At 34.6% G+C, this 17,283-nt stretch overlaps 2 protein-coding genes across 2 annotated transcripts; one reads left to right on the forward strand and one right to left on the reverse strand.

Annotated features, from left to right (window-relative positions):
• The first annotated feature begins 4,700 nt into the window (after nt 1-4,700).
• On the forward strand, nt 4,701-7,835 carry LOC145108157 (Galactosyltransferase family protein). The gene is made up of 6 exons (XM_079045156.1): nt 4,701-5,937; nt 6,035-6,267; nt 6,347-6,637; nt 6,723-6,851; nt 6,954-7,127; nt 7,245-7,835. The coding sequence occupies exons 1-6, from the start codon at nt 5,058-5,060 to the stop codon at nt 7,563-7,565; spliced, it is 2,028 nt and encodes a 675-aa protein (XP_078901282.1). The 5' UTR covers nt 4,701-5,057; the 3' UTR covers nt 7,566-7,835.
• A 210-nt stretch (nt 7,836-8,045) lies between these two features.
• LOC145108156 (HIPL1 protein-like) lies at nt 8,046-13,202 on the reverse strand. Its single transcript, XM_079045154.1, has 7 exons — nt 12,937-13,202; nt 12,685-12,842; nt 11,789-12,592; nt 11,500-11,713; nt 11,059-11,237; nt 9,360-9,601; nt 8,046-8,576 (listed from the first exon to the last, which is right to left on the reverse strand). Exons 1-7 carry the CDS (start codon nt 13,034-13,036, stop codon nt 8,171-8,173), a joined length of 2,103 nt encoding a protein of 700 aa, XP_078901280.1. The 5' UTR covers nt 13,037-13,202; the 3' UTR covers nt 8,046-8,170.
• Nucleotides 13,203-17,283: the final 4,081 nt, after the last annotated feature.

Consider the following 17,283-nt stretch of genomic DNA (forward strand, 5'->3'; position numbering starts at 1 on the left):
GTTGAAGTACTCTATATCACAACAACACGTTTGAAATTTGAATTAGTATCCCCTCATTTTCAACAATCTAATCGTATCCTCTCATTTCCAGCAATTGATTCGTTCATACATACGAGATACATGTTATATAAATGCATCTCCTCTCCCAGCCAATTAAAACCCTAAAATTCTAAATTCTCTCAATCGATGACCAACTCCCACCTGCAGAAGATGTAGACGACGACCACCACGCATAAATACCGACCGCGGTCACTCAGGCTAACTCTTTTGTTTTGATTGATGTCAGGTTAGATTTTTCTCATACATAGAAAATCAAAGGGGCTACCTAACTTGGAGAAAATGCAAAGGGAACAAAGAAACGATGATTATGTGTACAGATTAGGTGAAATACAAAATTATAACTTTTTTCTCAACCTGTTTACTATTGGTACTGGTGATTGTAGTTTAGTGTTTGTAACATGGTCAATTTTAGATGAATTTGTTTCTTATGATTTTTTTTCTTCGATTTTTCTATTTGTTCTTTTTTTGCCAATTTACTTGAGTGATTTTTGGTTTTTGTTTGTCATTTTCGTTCTTAGCTGGTATTAACACACTTTCTATGAAAGATTCATGTCATATGTCTATTTTTTGGCAACGAAACTGTTGGCTTGATATGTTTATCACAACCTTGGTAGCTTAAGGGTTGACCTTTCGAGGATATAAGCTTTTCTATGGTACTAACATTTCCTCTTTGTTTCATCCATAAAAGAACCCTTTCCCTCACTAAAAAAAGAAAAGTAGTAAGATGAAGAAGATAATCTCACACTTAAAGATGAAGGCAAAGGTAAACTTGTGCTTCATTTCGTTAATCATAGCTCTGATAAGAAGAATCTGATAGCTTACACCCATTCTCTGTCTCTCTCCCCCTGTGTATGTGTGTATCTGATGGTCTCTCTCTAAAAGCAATAAGTGATAGTTTTATGTGATGGCTTGCTTGCATATTGATATATTAAATAAGCTTATACTATTATTTGATACTTGAAACATTAATATAAATAATACTTGCAGATAGAGGAAGATTGCTACCCCTGTTATTATTTCCTTTGTTTTTCTTGTTGGAGAGAGACTCTTAAAAATCACATTGTTTTCGAATCTGGGATAAAGATAAACAAAAGCATGAGTGAAAGGAGGCGTAGGAAAAAAATCAGAGGTATGAAATTGAACATCAACAATAACGAAAATTTGGTGATTTCCCAACAACTAATGATGAGGAATCATAGTTCCGATTAGGGTTCCTGTTTTGCTGTTTTCCATGCCTTTCTGTTGAACATTGAAGTTTTTTTTTTAATATTTGATTCATAATTTGTTTTAAAAGGTTGCTAAAGGTTTTTGAAAAGAATGTGAAGTCCATCTCTTACTGGTACCTCAAGCTATTTTCATGTTGTTGCAGATCAGGTGATTGATGAAAAGCCTCAATGGTTTTTGTTATTTCCCTTTTACATTTTTCAATTCAAATGAGACAAACATACATCAAGGGTGCAGTCTTACCATTTTAGACTCGGGACTTTCCTTTGCCTCTTTGATCTTTATCGTTTATTTACTTTTAAATAATCATGTTGGCAACATTAATAGTGTAACCTGATGTATCCTTTGCAGTCTCTTTTGAATTAATCATGTTCAGGAATTAGATTTCAGTTTGAGGATCATGTTGGCAACATTAATAGGGTATGAAGGTATTCATTAGTTTCTCTAAATTACTCTTTTCACGATCATTTTAGATGGCAAATTGTCCATATTTTTATAAATTATGAGTTTGATGTCTCTTTGTTGGTTTATATTGGTTTTTGAAGGTAAAAGGGTCTTTATATATGGATGGAATGTTGTGGTGATTGACTGAACATCAAAAATCCAGGGTGGGAAAAAACACTTTTTTTTAATATTTGTTCAGTTTTCATAGTTAAAAATTTCGCATTTCATTTTCAGGACTGTTAGACATGTGGGTGCTTTGATGGGGGAGGGGTGCTTGTCTGGACAACTTGGAATGTGTGTGTGGATCATCAGGCATCAGGTATGTGTTTGTTTGTGTATCGATGTGTATATGTATGTGCAACTATGCATATGGTTTATATGATATTTGACTGTATCTATAAGGGGAATGTGGTTATGGCAGGGGAGGGGAGGGGTATATTGGTCATTTTAAACTATCTTTGTTATTATATTTTGCTAAAACAAATTAATAATCTTTCATTAAACAATCTATCAACATCTAGCATGAAGAAGTACTACAATGTATACATTTAGTTTGATGACTCTTGTAGTTCCACATCTATCTCTCTCTCTCTCTCTCTCTATATATATATATATATATATATATATATATATATATATATATATATATCATTTTGCAGATTTATTTATTTATTGTTTCACAATTTCTGTCGAGGGGTGGTTGTATTGTTGATGATCAGGTCTCAATTAAAAGGTTAGGTCTCGCATTCATTTATGCTATTAAATAATGGAATTTAACTAAGTCGGGGTTGGATTTCATTTAAAGCATTTTTGCAAATTCTTGTGTAGCTATATGTATTTTATTCTCTTCTGTGGATTCTATTGGGTTTTATTTGATACTGTTGTATGGAGAAATTTTTATACATGTGATGGTCTGATTTTATAGTACATGACCTTGTCATGCTTTCCCTGGTCCAATGTCTGTTATGTAGAATCTATGGTGTATTCTTTTGGTGTTTTTTCATTACATTGTCTTTCTAGATGTAAAACTTTGTTTGGCCATTTTCCTAGTCGGTCTTTTTCTTTTCTTGATATGTTTTGGCGTTCAAAAAAATTTCAAGTAGTTATTGTGAATGTTATTTGATTTTTTAAATATTATATGCAAAAAATTGAAAAGATATTGTTATTATATTGTTAAAATACAAGAAACAATTTCTAATAACAAAGTCTGAAAAACAATTTATAACAAAATTTAATTATTAATATTTAAACATAACCTTACATGTGAAACTTCAAAGTTTAAAATTTAGACGTTTAATTTAGACTTGAAGATTTAAAACTAAAAATTTAAAATTAAAAATAATATCATTATGATGATGTGTTCGACTTTTAATATATAAAAAATTATGAATTATTTAAAATGCTAAAGTCGAGAATAGTTGTCAAAAAGAGAGATATAGATCAATCCAACCAACTAATACAATGAAAAACCTATCTAGGCTTGATCCAATTAAAAGAGATCAATTGAATCTCATCCGTCGTTTTAAAAGGAGAACATCTTTTGGAGTCGAACACAAGTGAGTTTTGGTCCTTCAAAAACCGACCAAAGCAACAAAAAAGTAAGAGCTAATTTGAGGTTGTTCTTATTCATTCCATGAGCCGAGACTTCCAAAATGTTGAGCATCTCCATCCTACTGCCCGACTCCTCAACATTGAGACCACACCGGTAGATAAACCACGACCAAATTTGATGGATATTACCAATGCATCTCCTACATGTGTATTAGATTTTGGTCAAAGAAAGTTGATTTATAATAGCAACCCTTATCAACGCCAGACGGAACGAAACATAACGAAACCAGGTATAAAATAACAACCCAACTATATATCCAGAGTTATCACATGAAAATCTAAATTGTACAACATTGCATTTAACCATAATCTTTTATTTGAGACATGTCATAATTTACACTCTTAATGAGATATTTTTGTTTATACGTTGGTATTCAAAGTCAGCCCGACGTAATACTACCTCCACGTGATGAGTTGATAAGTCATGTAACAAATAACACATAGTTTGATTATATTTTCTTCGACATGTACTTTCTTTTGGAACATAATATTTTCAAAGGAAACATATTACCGAAAGAACTTATGCGCTCCGCCGCTTTGCACGGGTAAACTGCTAATATAATTAATACAAATTAAAAACTATAGGAACCAAAACCGAATCAAAATTATAACTAATACAAATAAAAGAATATAAGATCCAAAATTATAATCATACTATTCCTTGATATTTAAGAGGTATATATAATATATATCTAATTTGCAACAAATAATGACATATTCTTGTGGCTAATAAGAAATCTAATTGTACAATTATCGACAAAGGATAATTTCACATGAGGGTATCTAATTTTTATTTGAAACCCTACAAAACATGTTTTTATATTGAAGATTTTGTACCTTGAAACAGTCTCTGATTTAATGTCCATAAATCGATACACAAAGCTTAATGTTCAAACTCTAACAAATCTACAATATTATTATATTTTCTACGATTAACTTTCCATATGAAGCTTGAACGAGTTGATGCGCATCGTTTGGATGATGCCTTTTATTATTTTTATATTCAAGATTTTCTGGTTATTTTATTATAAAATATATAGCTATTTTGCTATTTTTTTGTATTTATATATTAATACCTATCGACATAAGAACAAACACATATCGACATAATTTCTTATGGTTTTATTCTCGCATTAAAAGGTTTTAGTACTTCATTGTTTATTTCCTTAATATAATTACACTTTAAGATGTTAACACATAATTTTTCTATAAAATGAAAAATAATAATTTTATGAATTTGATATAAATGGAATAAATTTGATAAAATTAAAATCGAATCGAAATAAACTAAATGAAAATAACAAAAACTAAAAACGGTATCCTTTTTGAATTAGATTTGAATTGATGGAGAATAAATTGAACTTTTGTTTGTTCCAGGCAGGCGACCGACCTGTGAAGTGTTAAAGCTTCCTCCACCCTTCCACACATTCTCTCTCACACACAAACACACACTACAACCCCTCTCTCTCTACAACTCCACCATCAAAACGCGTCCGTGGGGTAACGCCCTCTTCGTTTCTCTCTCTGAGGTGTGTTTCATCTTCAATTTGGGGAGTGGGGGGCCAGGTATTCTAGAAATCGAGTCCAATTTTGAAACTGGGTTCGAGTCTTTTTCATGATTACAAGAAATCATATTACCGTTAGGGTTTTCTGAGTTGTGGGTGTTTGTTTCTTGTTCAAATTCTTTCTGAGTTTTGGGTAATCGGAAGAACTTGGACATGAAGCGAACTAAATTAGACTGGTTCATGTCTTTAAGACAGAAAAGATCGATTCAGTTTCTGATCGGTTTAGGATTTTTGTATCTGCTCATGGTTGGTCTAGAAGTTCCCTTTGTGTCGAAAATAGTTAGTCAAGAAGACGAGTCTAGTGTTTTCTTCTTCTCTGACAAATTTTCCAAAAAACCCTACGCCCTAGACAGTGAAGAAGAATTACAAGAAAAAGAAGCCCCGATTCGCCCTCTAAATCTCCCTCAAATCGCTGCCAAAATCCCTGTTAGTTCCAGGCATTCTCGAAAAATCCGTGAGTTCAAAGCTTTATCCACGTTGAATTTCGACATCAATAGTTTGAACGGCGAACCAAAAGATGGATTTGGGGGCATTCAAAAATCTGCAACGGAAGCTTTTTCAGTAGGGAAGAAGTACTGGGAAGAACTCGAATCGGGTAAACTTAAATTACCCTCGGAAAACATCACCATCAACGGTGTGAAAAACAAAACCAGAGAGAGTTGCCCTAATTCGATTACACTATCAGGGTCTGTTTTCCGCGAAAAAGGAAGCATCATTGTGCTTCCCTGTGGAATGACATTGGGATCACATATAACTCTTGTGGGTCGACCTCGAGAAGCTCATCCTGAGCAGGACCCAAAGATTTCGTTGTTGAAATCCGGACAGTATTTGATGGTGTCGCAGTTCATGATGGAGTTACAGGGCTTAAAAACCGTTGATGGTGAAGACCCACCAAGGATTTTGCATTTTAACCCTAGGTTAAAAGGCGATTGGAGTGGCAAGCCTGTGATTGAACAGAATACATGTTATCGGATGCAATGGGGATCTGCTCATCGTTGTGAAGGATGGAAATCCAGAGCTGATGAAGAAACCGGTAAGTCCTAAATCCCAATTGAATTCCAGACCTAATTTGATTAACTTTCTAACTATCTACCGATCTCATTACCTAATTTTTTGGGTTCTTTTTCTAGTTGATGGTCAAGTGAAGTGTGAGAAGTGGATTCGTGATGATGATGATCATTCAGAGGAGTCAAAATCAAGCTGGTGGTTGAACAGGCTCATAGGTCGAACAAAGAAGGTGACTTTTGACTGGCCTTACCCTTTTGCAGAAGGGAAGCTATTCGTGTTAACTCTTAGTGCAGGATTAGAGGGTTATCATGTAAACGTTGATGGAAGACACATTACTTCATTCCCATATAGAACTGTAAGTAGTTAGTAGCACCATTTGGGCTATTTTCGTCATTTTGATAAACCATTCTCTTAGACGTTCCACTTTCTATCAGGGTTTTGCATTGGAAGACGCCACTGGATTGGCTTTGAATGGAGATATTGATGTGACTGCTGTATTTGCTGCATCATTACCCTCAGCACATCCCAGTTTTGCCCCTCAAAGACACTTAGAAATGTCAGATAAATGGAAGGCCCCACCTCTTCCAAATGAACCCATTGATCTCTTCATTGGTATTCTTTCAGCAGGAAATCATTTTGCTGAAAGAATGGCTGTTAGAAAATCTTGGATGCAACATAATCTTATTAAATCTTCACATGTTGTCGCCCGTTTCTTTGTTGCATTAGTAAGTAACACACTTAACACATGCTTTTCAAAATTCTTATTTTAGCTTTAGACATCAACTTTACACAATTTGTTCTTCATGTCAGCATGCAAGAAAAGAAGTGAACTACGAATTGAAGAAAGAAGCCGATTTCTTTGGCGATATTGTCATTGTGCCTTACATGGACAATTATGACCTTGTTGTCTTGAAAACCGTTGCTATATGTGAATATGGGGTTAGTTCTACTTCTATCTGTCTCTATATATGTTGGAGACTCTTAAAGCTCTTTTCATGAGAAAAGTACTAATTTTGGATGTTATTTTAATTTTTAATTCAGGTTCGAACTGCATCAGCTAAATATATCATGAAGTGTGATGATGACACATTTGTTAGAGTTGATGCTGTTCTTAATGAAGCAAATAAAATAGGAGAAGGGAAAAGCCTATATGTAGGAAACATCAATTACTATCATAAACCCCTAAGATATGGCAAATGGTCTGTCACATACGAGGTACCAATTCCATTCCATTCAAATTCAAGATTCCAATTCCGATGATAGATTCCATTCCTTTTGTATTCCAAAACCTTGTGTTTCAATTTGTATGTATTTTTATTTTTTTTTAATCAGGAATGGCCGGAAGAGGATTATCCACCATATGCAAATGGTCCAGGGTACATTCTATCATCAGATGTTGCAGAGTTTATTGCAATGGAGTTTGAGAAGCATAAATTGAAGCTGTTCAAGATGGAAGATGTGAGTATGGGAATGTGGGTAGAGCAGTATAATAGCACAAAAAAACGTGTAGAATATGTGCACAGTTTGAAGTTTTGTCAGTTTGGTTGCATTGAAGAGTATTATACAGCTCATTATCAGTCTCCTAGACAAATGATGTGCATGTGGAACAAGTTACAACGCCATGGACGCCCTGAATGCTGCAACATGAGATGACAACCATCCCACAAATTTTCATTGAATAGGAGGAATGTAGTGGGCCCAATCAAGATAGCTCCCTTTCCCTTTTGAGATTCTTTGATTATTTTGTTTCTTTATTCTCCCTTTCCCCCTTCTTTCTCAGATGGGTTTTATATAATGGGGAAGTTTTGATACAACAGGAATCCTTGGGGTGGGTCATTGTAATGTAATTTACTGTAGAACTGGAGGAAAAAAAAGATTTTGTTGGACTTTAATCTATGATTCTACATCTTTTCCTTTCCCTCATCATATATTGTTTTTCTGTGTTGTAAGAATGTGAGAATCCGTAAGTGGGTATCATGTTTAAACCATTGCATATATCTTCTTTGTTGTAGACGTTTTGATTTACATTTTCTTGTTTACGTTTGCTGTGTTTATGTTATATGCGAAGTTTCTACAAAATTAGTTTTTCACCCTTGAGTAGACCATTCTACATCACAAAGACAATATAAAATATGAGATGTAAATCAAGTATACCGGATAGAAGTGTTTTTCAATGTCAATAAGAAATAATACTTGAAGACATCAATATTACAATATTAGTGTAAAGGCTCAAACTAGACTCATGATCTCGAAAGTTATTATGGAGTGGAGAAGCCTAACACAAGGAAAAAGAAGAGAAACACAAAGAGGCTCTTGCAAGAACCCTTCAATATGTTTGCACTTGAATTACGAGTGGGTGTCATTGGACCGGTGGTGGGACCCGTGGTTGTAGTTTCATACTCGCAAGTGTAACCACAACGGCTTGGAGGAACAACTCTATACACACCGCTGCTTGATAATAGATATATGTCCTTGTTGTTATCCTGCCCGAATGAAAACAGGTAACCTAGGGCAGGAAGCGAACTGCCCGGGACTAGGCTACACGGTTCTGGAGAATCCTTCGCACATGTGAAGGAGATATTGTTCACTGTAAAAATCCCACTATTTTCAGGCGTTTCAACTCCTGCCCACATCTCATGAGCGTATAGATCTCCGTATAAATAACTACATATTACGAAGATTCAATATTATTTATCATATATGCAGACATCATTTCTGCAAAAGGATTATTCTTTCAACAACTGAACTGGATTTTATACAGAAAAGTCTCATTATTTTAAGAAAACTTTTAATAAAATCATAAAAATATTTTTGAACAGAAAAACCCCGATTATTTAAGATTTTGTCTAAATTAACAGAAGTCTTTTTTTTAAATAAGAATTGACGATTTTCTTAAAATAATATGATTTTTTTTTGTTAAATTTTTTTAAAGATTTTATCAATTTTTTTTCCAAGATAATGAAACTTTTCTGTGTCGCGAATATTATATTCAAAAAAAATCATGTGATGCGAATAGGTACATAAGAATCAATCCAATAATAATACTTCCAACAATCTCTTCGCTGGCCTAGGGATTGTTGGAAGGATATGATTCTGTGTTAGGGGATGTTTGAGATTACTTTTTGAGCTTTAAAGTTTTTTTTGTAAAAGTTTTTTTTGAGTTTAGCTTTTAAGGATGCAAAAGCCAAAAGTTGTTTTTAAAAAGGTTTGGGTTGTATTTCTTGACTTTTGAGTGTAATTTAGCTTTAAAAGTCTAAAAGTCACAAAAAGTCACACTTTCATGACTTTTGAAAACCTATCTTTTTCTTCTTTACAAAAGTTATTTTGAAAAGAACTTTTGTATCTTCCAAACATATTTTTACTTTTTAGAAAAGTTAAAAGACAAAAGTCATTTAAAATTAATCCCAAACACCCTCTTAATGGAAGTAAGGATCTTGACTTGTTTACCTTCCATGCAAGCAAGGATCGGTTGTGGACCGATAGAAAAACCCTCCGGTGATTGAAGCCGAACCTTCGTTCTTGTTTATGTCAGAGTGTTTGTATCCCATCACCGGAAAAACAGGGTTTATAGAAGTCACCGACGTGTTTCCTCCGGGACTTTTTTCAGGAGTGTAAGTGGTGGGTCCCTCGTAAACCCGCCATCCATAGTTGCCATTTCTTGTGATCATATCCACCTCTTCGTATTCGTTCTAGTAATAGATAACAAACGTTAACAAGGTTATAAACAATAAACGTAGTTTCAATAGTCGAAGGAGAATGTTAAATGTAAATATGTAAGACAAAACTGCATAAATGGTCCCTGTGGTATGTCGAAAATTGCCACTTTGGTCCAAAAAGGTTTGGACTAGCACCAGTGGTCCAAAACTTTCATTTTGTTGCGTCTTTAGTCCAATCTGTTCTGATTTTTTTCAAAATGACGGATCTACCCCTGTTAATATACTTTATCTTTTTTCTTATTTGTTTTCCTGATTTTTAGATTTAAAAAAAAATAAAATAAAAATAAAAATAAATCTCTATCTCTCTCTAAAAAACAAGAAAATAAAAATAAATCTCTCTCTCTCTCTCTCCCCCAATATTTTTCCTTCCCTCTTCGTTTGTTCTTCATGGTTCTCAAGAACCACTTCATAAAGCCCGGAAACCGGTGCCATCGCCAGAAATCGGTGTCACCGACGGAAACCACCGTCATCCAAAATCATTGTCGACGTCACCACCGTCTTCGTCGTTGGCACCACCGCCTTTAACCCCACCTTCGGCCCCCATTGTCTCCGTCACTAGCAACCTCCAACAAATCTAAAAGTTGCATCACCTACAACAAATCCTAATCGATTCCCACCACCGGAGACCCTTTTGTCACTTTCTTGGTTCCTCTTCTCCACCGGAAACCATATCCATAACCCTGATTTTTGACAAAAACCATCACCAACTTCTGAAACCCTACCGCCGCCACCTTATCTCATATGGATTAGGGTTTTCAACGAAGAAGGACGTCGTTGATTTGTGAAGACAACGACGTTTACAGATCATCGATCTTGAGGGTTTCTAGACGAAGCCACCTCCGAGAATCTGAAATGCATCCTTACAAAGCCTGAATCGACAGATCTGGTGGCGACGATTCAGATCCGCCTCCGTCCAGATCTGGAAGTCGGTTTGTGGGATACCACCGTCAGAAGCAAAAATATTGCCTCTCGCCGCCTTTCATCTTCTCCTCCGACTTGATTGTTCCTCAGCAAAACCTAGCTCGAAGCAAACCCTCATTTGCAGATTTGTTCCATCGCCGGAGAAGAAACAAAGAGCATGCTGGTGAGGGTTGAGATCGGAGGTGTTCCAACGAGAGAGAGAGTGAGAGAGAGAGAGAGAGAGAGAGATGGTGATCGGTGGTGGTGGTGTTGTTTATAGGAGGGAGGATTGAAAACAAATTTTTTTTTTGTTTAATTTAAATCAGAAATATAACAAAATAAAAAAATAGAAAATGAAATTAAGAAAGGGCAAATCTGCCATTTTAAAAAAATTCAAAGTAAATTGGACCAAACTCGCAACAAAATCAAACTTTTGGACCACTGGTGCTAGTCCAAACTTTTTTGGACCAAAGTGACAATTTTCGACAAACCACACCGACCATTTGTGCAGTTTAGTCGATATGTAATACCTGGCCTACGTCTGCACACATGAAATACGAAGGTCTTTCTGCGTCAAAACTGCATCGCCATGGATTACTAAACCCTAAAGCCCAGATTTCTGGCAGCAAATCTTTATCTTCAACATATGGATTGTCTCTTGGGATTGAATAGTTTCCCCATAATCCCAAACTTGTAATTTCCGATTCACCTGGATTTAGACTTGAGAGTTCAAATTTTGATAAATAAAGATTTGACTTCTTTAGGTCAAACCATACTCTTCAAGATTCAAAGTTCACGTTGGTTTTTTTATTAAATTGGACACAACTTTTTCTTCTTTGCAGATCGTTTATGAAAATCTAATCTTCCCTCTAAGAATTTCTAAATGTGTCCAACAATTCGACTCAAATTTGAAATTGAAATTCAACACTGTTGACTTTAAAAGTCAAATGCGTCTTCTTTCTCAAACTTACTGGGTATTTTATCGACATCAAATCTCATAATCTTCCCAAGTAACGACTTCTTGTTCTGTGCAAAATTGTAAGGATCACCTCCTCCACCATCTCCCATCATGAAATACAAGTACCCATCGTCTGGTCCAAAAAGAATCTGTCCACCATGGTGAGATGTGAACGGAAGACCCATCGTGAATATCCTCCTCGTTTCCACCGGCGAAGCCACCGGAATCTGCAGAAAAAACAGACTCCAAATATAAGAAACAGCTAAAAATTTCTCTTCCCATCTATGTGATCGAAAACTTACTACAGATGCCCGTGAGGATGATGTCCCATTAACGGTGTATTCTGCCACAACGGTTTGATACCGGCAAGGCTCGGCGGCGTCATCCGCAGGTAGCTTTGAAGGGTCGCATTTTACATCGGAGTTACAGGCACACCTTCCAGAGCAACTTGGATTTTCGGATTTGTCACAGTTGAAAGAAGCAAAGAACCTTCCATTTTGAGCGAAATTTGGATGCAAAGCTATCGACATCAACCCGAATTGTGTATCGAAGTAAACCTCATCTGTCAAATCAAGAAACGGGTTGGACTCATCAAGATCCAACCCACGTCCAGACCCGATTTCAGGAACTGTGACTAACCAAATTTGGCCTTTTTGGTTGGAGAAGAAAGCCCGGTTCGACCCGTCAGTGTGACCCGCCATGTCAAGGTATGAACCGTTTCCGATTTTCTCCAAACACATGCCAGTTGGGGGAGATTTGGTGCTGTTGGTGGTTATGTTTAGTTGGACTTTTTCGCCATTGAAGCAGACGGAATCTTCGAGTGAAGGTCCTCCAACTACGTTACAAAAATCCGATCTTGATTGCCAGATGTCAGTGAGCTTGTTGCTTGAATTGGCTGGTGTTGGAGCTTGACCTTGTAACAATGGCGAAAATGGTGAATTCCTTACGGATACATTCTGACAGGTGTCCCATACTTTTTCACAGAAATTGTTGTTAGCTTGGTTGGTTTGTGATGAGTTTGATGAAACTGTAGAGTTGCAGAGCACAGGAACTTGTCGAGGAACAGTTTTAATGGTGAAAAGCTCTGCTGAAAATGGATCGCATCTCTGAAAAATGGAAACATTCAAGTTTTTCTTGATACATAAAACCCAAAACTTGCTTAAAATCCAAACATTCAAGTTATAACCAAGAAACTTACAGAACAGAGGATGGATTTGAGAAGAGAAGCACAAGCAGGTTGAGATATATTTATGGATACAAACTGCTTCTGTATATTCGTATCTTGGATAGAATCGCAGCACGAACTGCCATTGTAGTTACAGAAAACCAGAGGAGTCTTGGGTTTAAGTGGAGCACCTGTTATATATACACAAGAATCATTAGAAACATCAACAAAATTATAAACTGGAAGTGCGCTAAAACGTAATGGGGTTTCTGAGAAGTTGATTACTTGAATCTGTACACAAAGGAAGTGAAAGAGCATGAGTGATGAGCAAAGTTACAGAGATGAAGATAATGAAGATGTTCATAGTCGTATGATGAACAGCCATGGTGGAAACAAAGTTCTTCTCACTTTATCTTCTTCATTGAACCCTAATGAGCCATTTGTCTTGTGATTTATGAAAAAAGCAGATAGATAAAGATTGGATTGTGATGGCATCAGGTATTGAATCATGTAGGGAGTGTTCATAGTTGACTTTGTAATTAATTCTTGATACAAATATATATCCGGTAGTTGGTATGGTAGCAAGTATATATGCTTGGTCCTCCATTGTTGTGTAATTGTTTCTCGTTTTTTTTTTAAATAAGTAAATCATCGTTTTTTTTTTTCTTTTCTTTTTTTAGTATAAACACTACTCCGAAAACCTACTTGAGAGATCTTTTCCATGAATCCAAGAGTGAAAAAACACACAAAAAAAAGGAGGAACTTGGTTGGTTTGATATGTCGTGTGACAAGCATTGATTGCAGCACTCATGGATAGCCTTGAAAATTTTATCCTAGATTGGAATTGTATTACATTACCCAACTTGCAATTTATTATTTCTTATAAATAAAGGAACAAATCTATGTGCAAAGAAACACAGACAATATTTCAACTGCTTGAAGGCGACATGGATCATAAAGAAAAGAGTGAGTTATGACCATGTAATAATTCACGGGAGACATTTGACTTGTAATTTAGTTGGAGAAGAATTTCCCTTTTAAAACTTTAAATTTGTTTTATACGGCATTTTTTTCAGGTTTACTTGTTTATTGATTAATAATTATCACCAGCTTTTGTAAGCTTTTATACTAATTTAGTCATTCAATAAGTTATGATTGTTATAGCGTTTATGCCATCAATATACTAATTTAGTCATTCAATAAGTTATATGGTTGTTTGGTAAACGTCTTAATGCTTTTGCACTGAATAATAAAAATATCATAATAATTTATAGGTTTCGAATGAAAACATGTTATATGATAAGATTGTCGAATGAAAGTGTTAAATGATAAAAATTATAATTCTTCTCTTCTGATTAAAAAATAATAATAATAGTAATAAATATCAATAAACCATCAAAAACTTAAAATTCATACAAAATAAGATACAAATTTCTTACAAATACTTCAAAATTAATCTCCTTTAAAAACTGGCAACATCTCAAAGAGTTTTAGAAAACCATGACTTTTTTTTTCTACGTTACTTAATTACAAACAATAACAATACTAATAACAATACAACCGATTTCATAAAAATAGGCACAATCCCATAAGAATATGCATGATATATTTCCACAAAAGATCTCCAAAAGAAAAGAAAAAGAACAATAAGAAAAATAAAATAAAATACAATAAAATAAGATAATATTCCTACATTTAAAACGTCAATATATAATGACGTAAAAACAAATATAAACAAATTAAACTAATAGCCAAGTGGGGGAAAACGTAAACAAATTTTTTTTTTGTAGGAGCAATGCAAAGGCAAGGGGTTGATACTAGTAAATACAAACAAGAACTATCATGCAAATAAATGTAAGATGATAAGGGCTTAATACCTATAGCATAAACAATGGGAAGGAAAATCTAGTACCTATTTTATTTCTATCACACTACATTACTCTGATACTAGCCTCCATGTCTTCCTATCAGAGAACATGTCTTCTGTAAAAGTTAACTCTTTCAAGTCTAACTTCACATTATCTTCCCACTTCCTTCTCGGATGTCCTCTCTTCCTTGCTTCGGTAACAACGATTCTATCCACCCTCGTAACAATGGGTGTTGGTTGTCTCCTCTATACATGTCCAAACCACAATCTTCCTTCCTTGATTTATCAAAATCAATGCCACTCCTAACGAATTCCTAAAATCATTATTTGGAACTCTGTCCAATAAAGTTTTACCATAAGTCTGCAGTAACATCCTCATTTCTGTAACCTCTACTTTCCGTTCATGCTCTTCCTTAATTGAACAACATTTGGATCCATACAACAAATCATGACTAACCAATATCCTGTAGAATTTTCCATTTACTTTCAAAGCACTACAAGAAAAAACCGAAATTGCAACGGAAGGTTGTTATGGAACGTATTTCCGTTGTAATTCTGCAACGGATCGTGCTATGGAATGTCGTTCCATAGCTACTTTGCTACCATATTTTCTACGGAATTAATTTTCGGTAGCGAACATGAGAACTGCTACGGAAATTGTTACCGACTCGAAATCCGTTGGTAATATTGTTACCGATATTGCTATGGAAAAGCCATTCGTGGCAATTTTGCAACGAAAATTGTTACGAAAATACTTTTCATTGTAATTATGCTACGAAATTAAATACCGTGATTAATCTGCAATAGGAATTTTCAACAGAAAAAAAAATCATAGTTGCTTTGCTACGGAAATAACATTCATAGCTATTTACCTACGGAATTATGCTACGGAATTCTATTTATGTTGGTTGTTTGCTATGGAAAAAAAAGCCTAGCGAAGTTGATAGGAATTAATTTTTGTAATGTATTTTACAATATAATGTCTATGGTTTGAATGATATGTATTTAAAGTGATAATATAATTTGTTTATTTTATGGTTGAATTTTATAAATGTCTTTACTATTACATGAAAGAAACATTTGTTATGTTTTATTTTAGGTTGAATAACTTTATACCATTTCAAAAAAAAAAAAAAAAAAAAAACTGCAGTACAAAGAATGAGCAAACTGCACTTAATTCTGTCCAAGGGCAGTAATACGTAACATCACATTTACCAATTCGCATAAAAAACTAAATATAACCATCCTTAAAGAAACAATATAAGATTAACTCAATATCTTCTTCCTCCTCTTCTTCTTCATTGCTCGATGTACTATACTCATAACTACCCTCCTTGTCAGGAATACCATCATTGTCATCATCATTAAATTCAATTTCTTCATCAATGAAATTTTCATCATCTGAATCCTTGCTTGACATGTCCTGATCATCATAGTCATCTGTATCTGTAGTTAATGTAATGATTTCATTTGATACAATTTCATCCTCTTGGAAAGCAACGTCTTTTTTATTATCATTTTCATATACATCAGTCCAACCACGAGGTTTAACTTTCAATACAGCCAACCAGTCGGAGTTGTTTTTTTAAGTTGGGTAAGGAACGTAACACACCTAAGTGGCTTGCATGTCTAAAACAAATGGCTCAAACTTGTTATATTTTCTTTTGACGTTTATTTCGACAAAGTTATATTATTTGTGAACCTTAACTCCTATGTTAGGTGTTGGATCATAACAATGACATTTAAACAAAACTGTGCTTTTCCTTGTTTAACGAGGGTACCCTACTTGTAAAATTTCCACTACCTGGCCATAATAGTCACCTCCTTAGCTACTAATACACAATCTGGTATTCATTGTTGATTTGTTCAGACCGTGAGCTTTCGTGTGAAACTTGTAACTATTGACAAAATATACATTATATAATTTGATTGTCCTCAATGACATTCTGGAAAGGTCAAATATATACTTGTTATTTATCTTTTTTTTTACGTGCCTACACGACAAATGGTGATGCACTAATTATAACCATATATAAAAAACAATAATAAAAATAAAAACTAAAAAAAACTTATCACCCACATAGTTTTGAAACCATATTGCAAAATTCTTTTCCACTTCAGCTGCAAGGTCAGGTTGATCCATATCCCCCAAAAGATCTTTCAAGTGATCTTTAAATTTGTTGTATTACCGTTTAAATTACATTTTCAAAGTTACTATGATGTAATAAACAAAATCATTTTAATTAATGTTATTTGGAGCAATTAAACAACAAATAAATATATTATTTAACAAAAACATATTTTACCCGATGTAAGTTTTAATCTTATCTTCGTTAAGGAGTATGTAAGAATGGGCAGCATTGAATTCCTCATCAGACAACATTCTAGTCTTCAATTGTCCATAATGACGACCAAGACATGAAAATATATCTAAAGTTTCGTTGTCATCATCATTAGATTTCTCATCTCCTCCTTCATCATCATTTCGAGGCAACTTTCTATTACATGTAGGTACATCAATCTTGAAATAATGAGAGCAAAATATCAATGCTTCATGAAGAAAGTACGCGTTAACAATGGACCCTTCCACTCGAGCTTTTTTTTTCAGAGATGCGTTGGGAGGTTCTGAAAAACGCATATGAGATTCGGAGCTTCTTGGTTCTTGTGGGGTATTATCAGAGATTTATTCATGACTTCTCCAAGATTGTGGTGCCTCTGACCCAGCTGACCAAGAAGAATGTGACCTTTCAGTGGGGTCCGGATCA

The sequence above is a fragment of the Lactuca virosa genome, chromosome 4 (genome assembly GCF_052849685.1).
Source record: "Lactuca virosa cultivar CGN04683 chromosome 4, Lactuca_virosa_CGN04683_v6, whole genome shotgun sequence".
Classification (NCBI taxonomy): domain Eukaryota; kingdom Viridiplantae; phylum Streptophyta; class Magnoliopsida; order Asterales; family Asteraceae; genus Lactuca; species Lactuca virosa.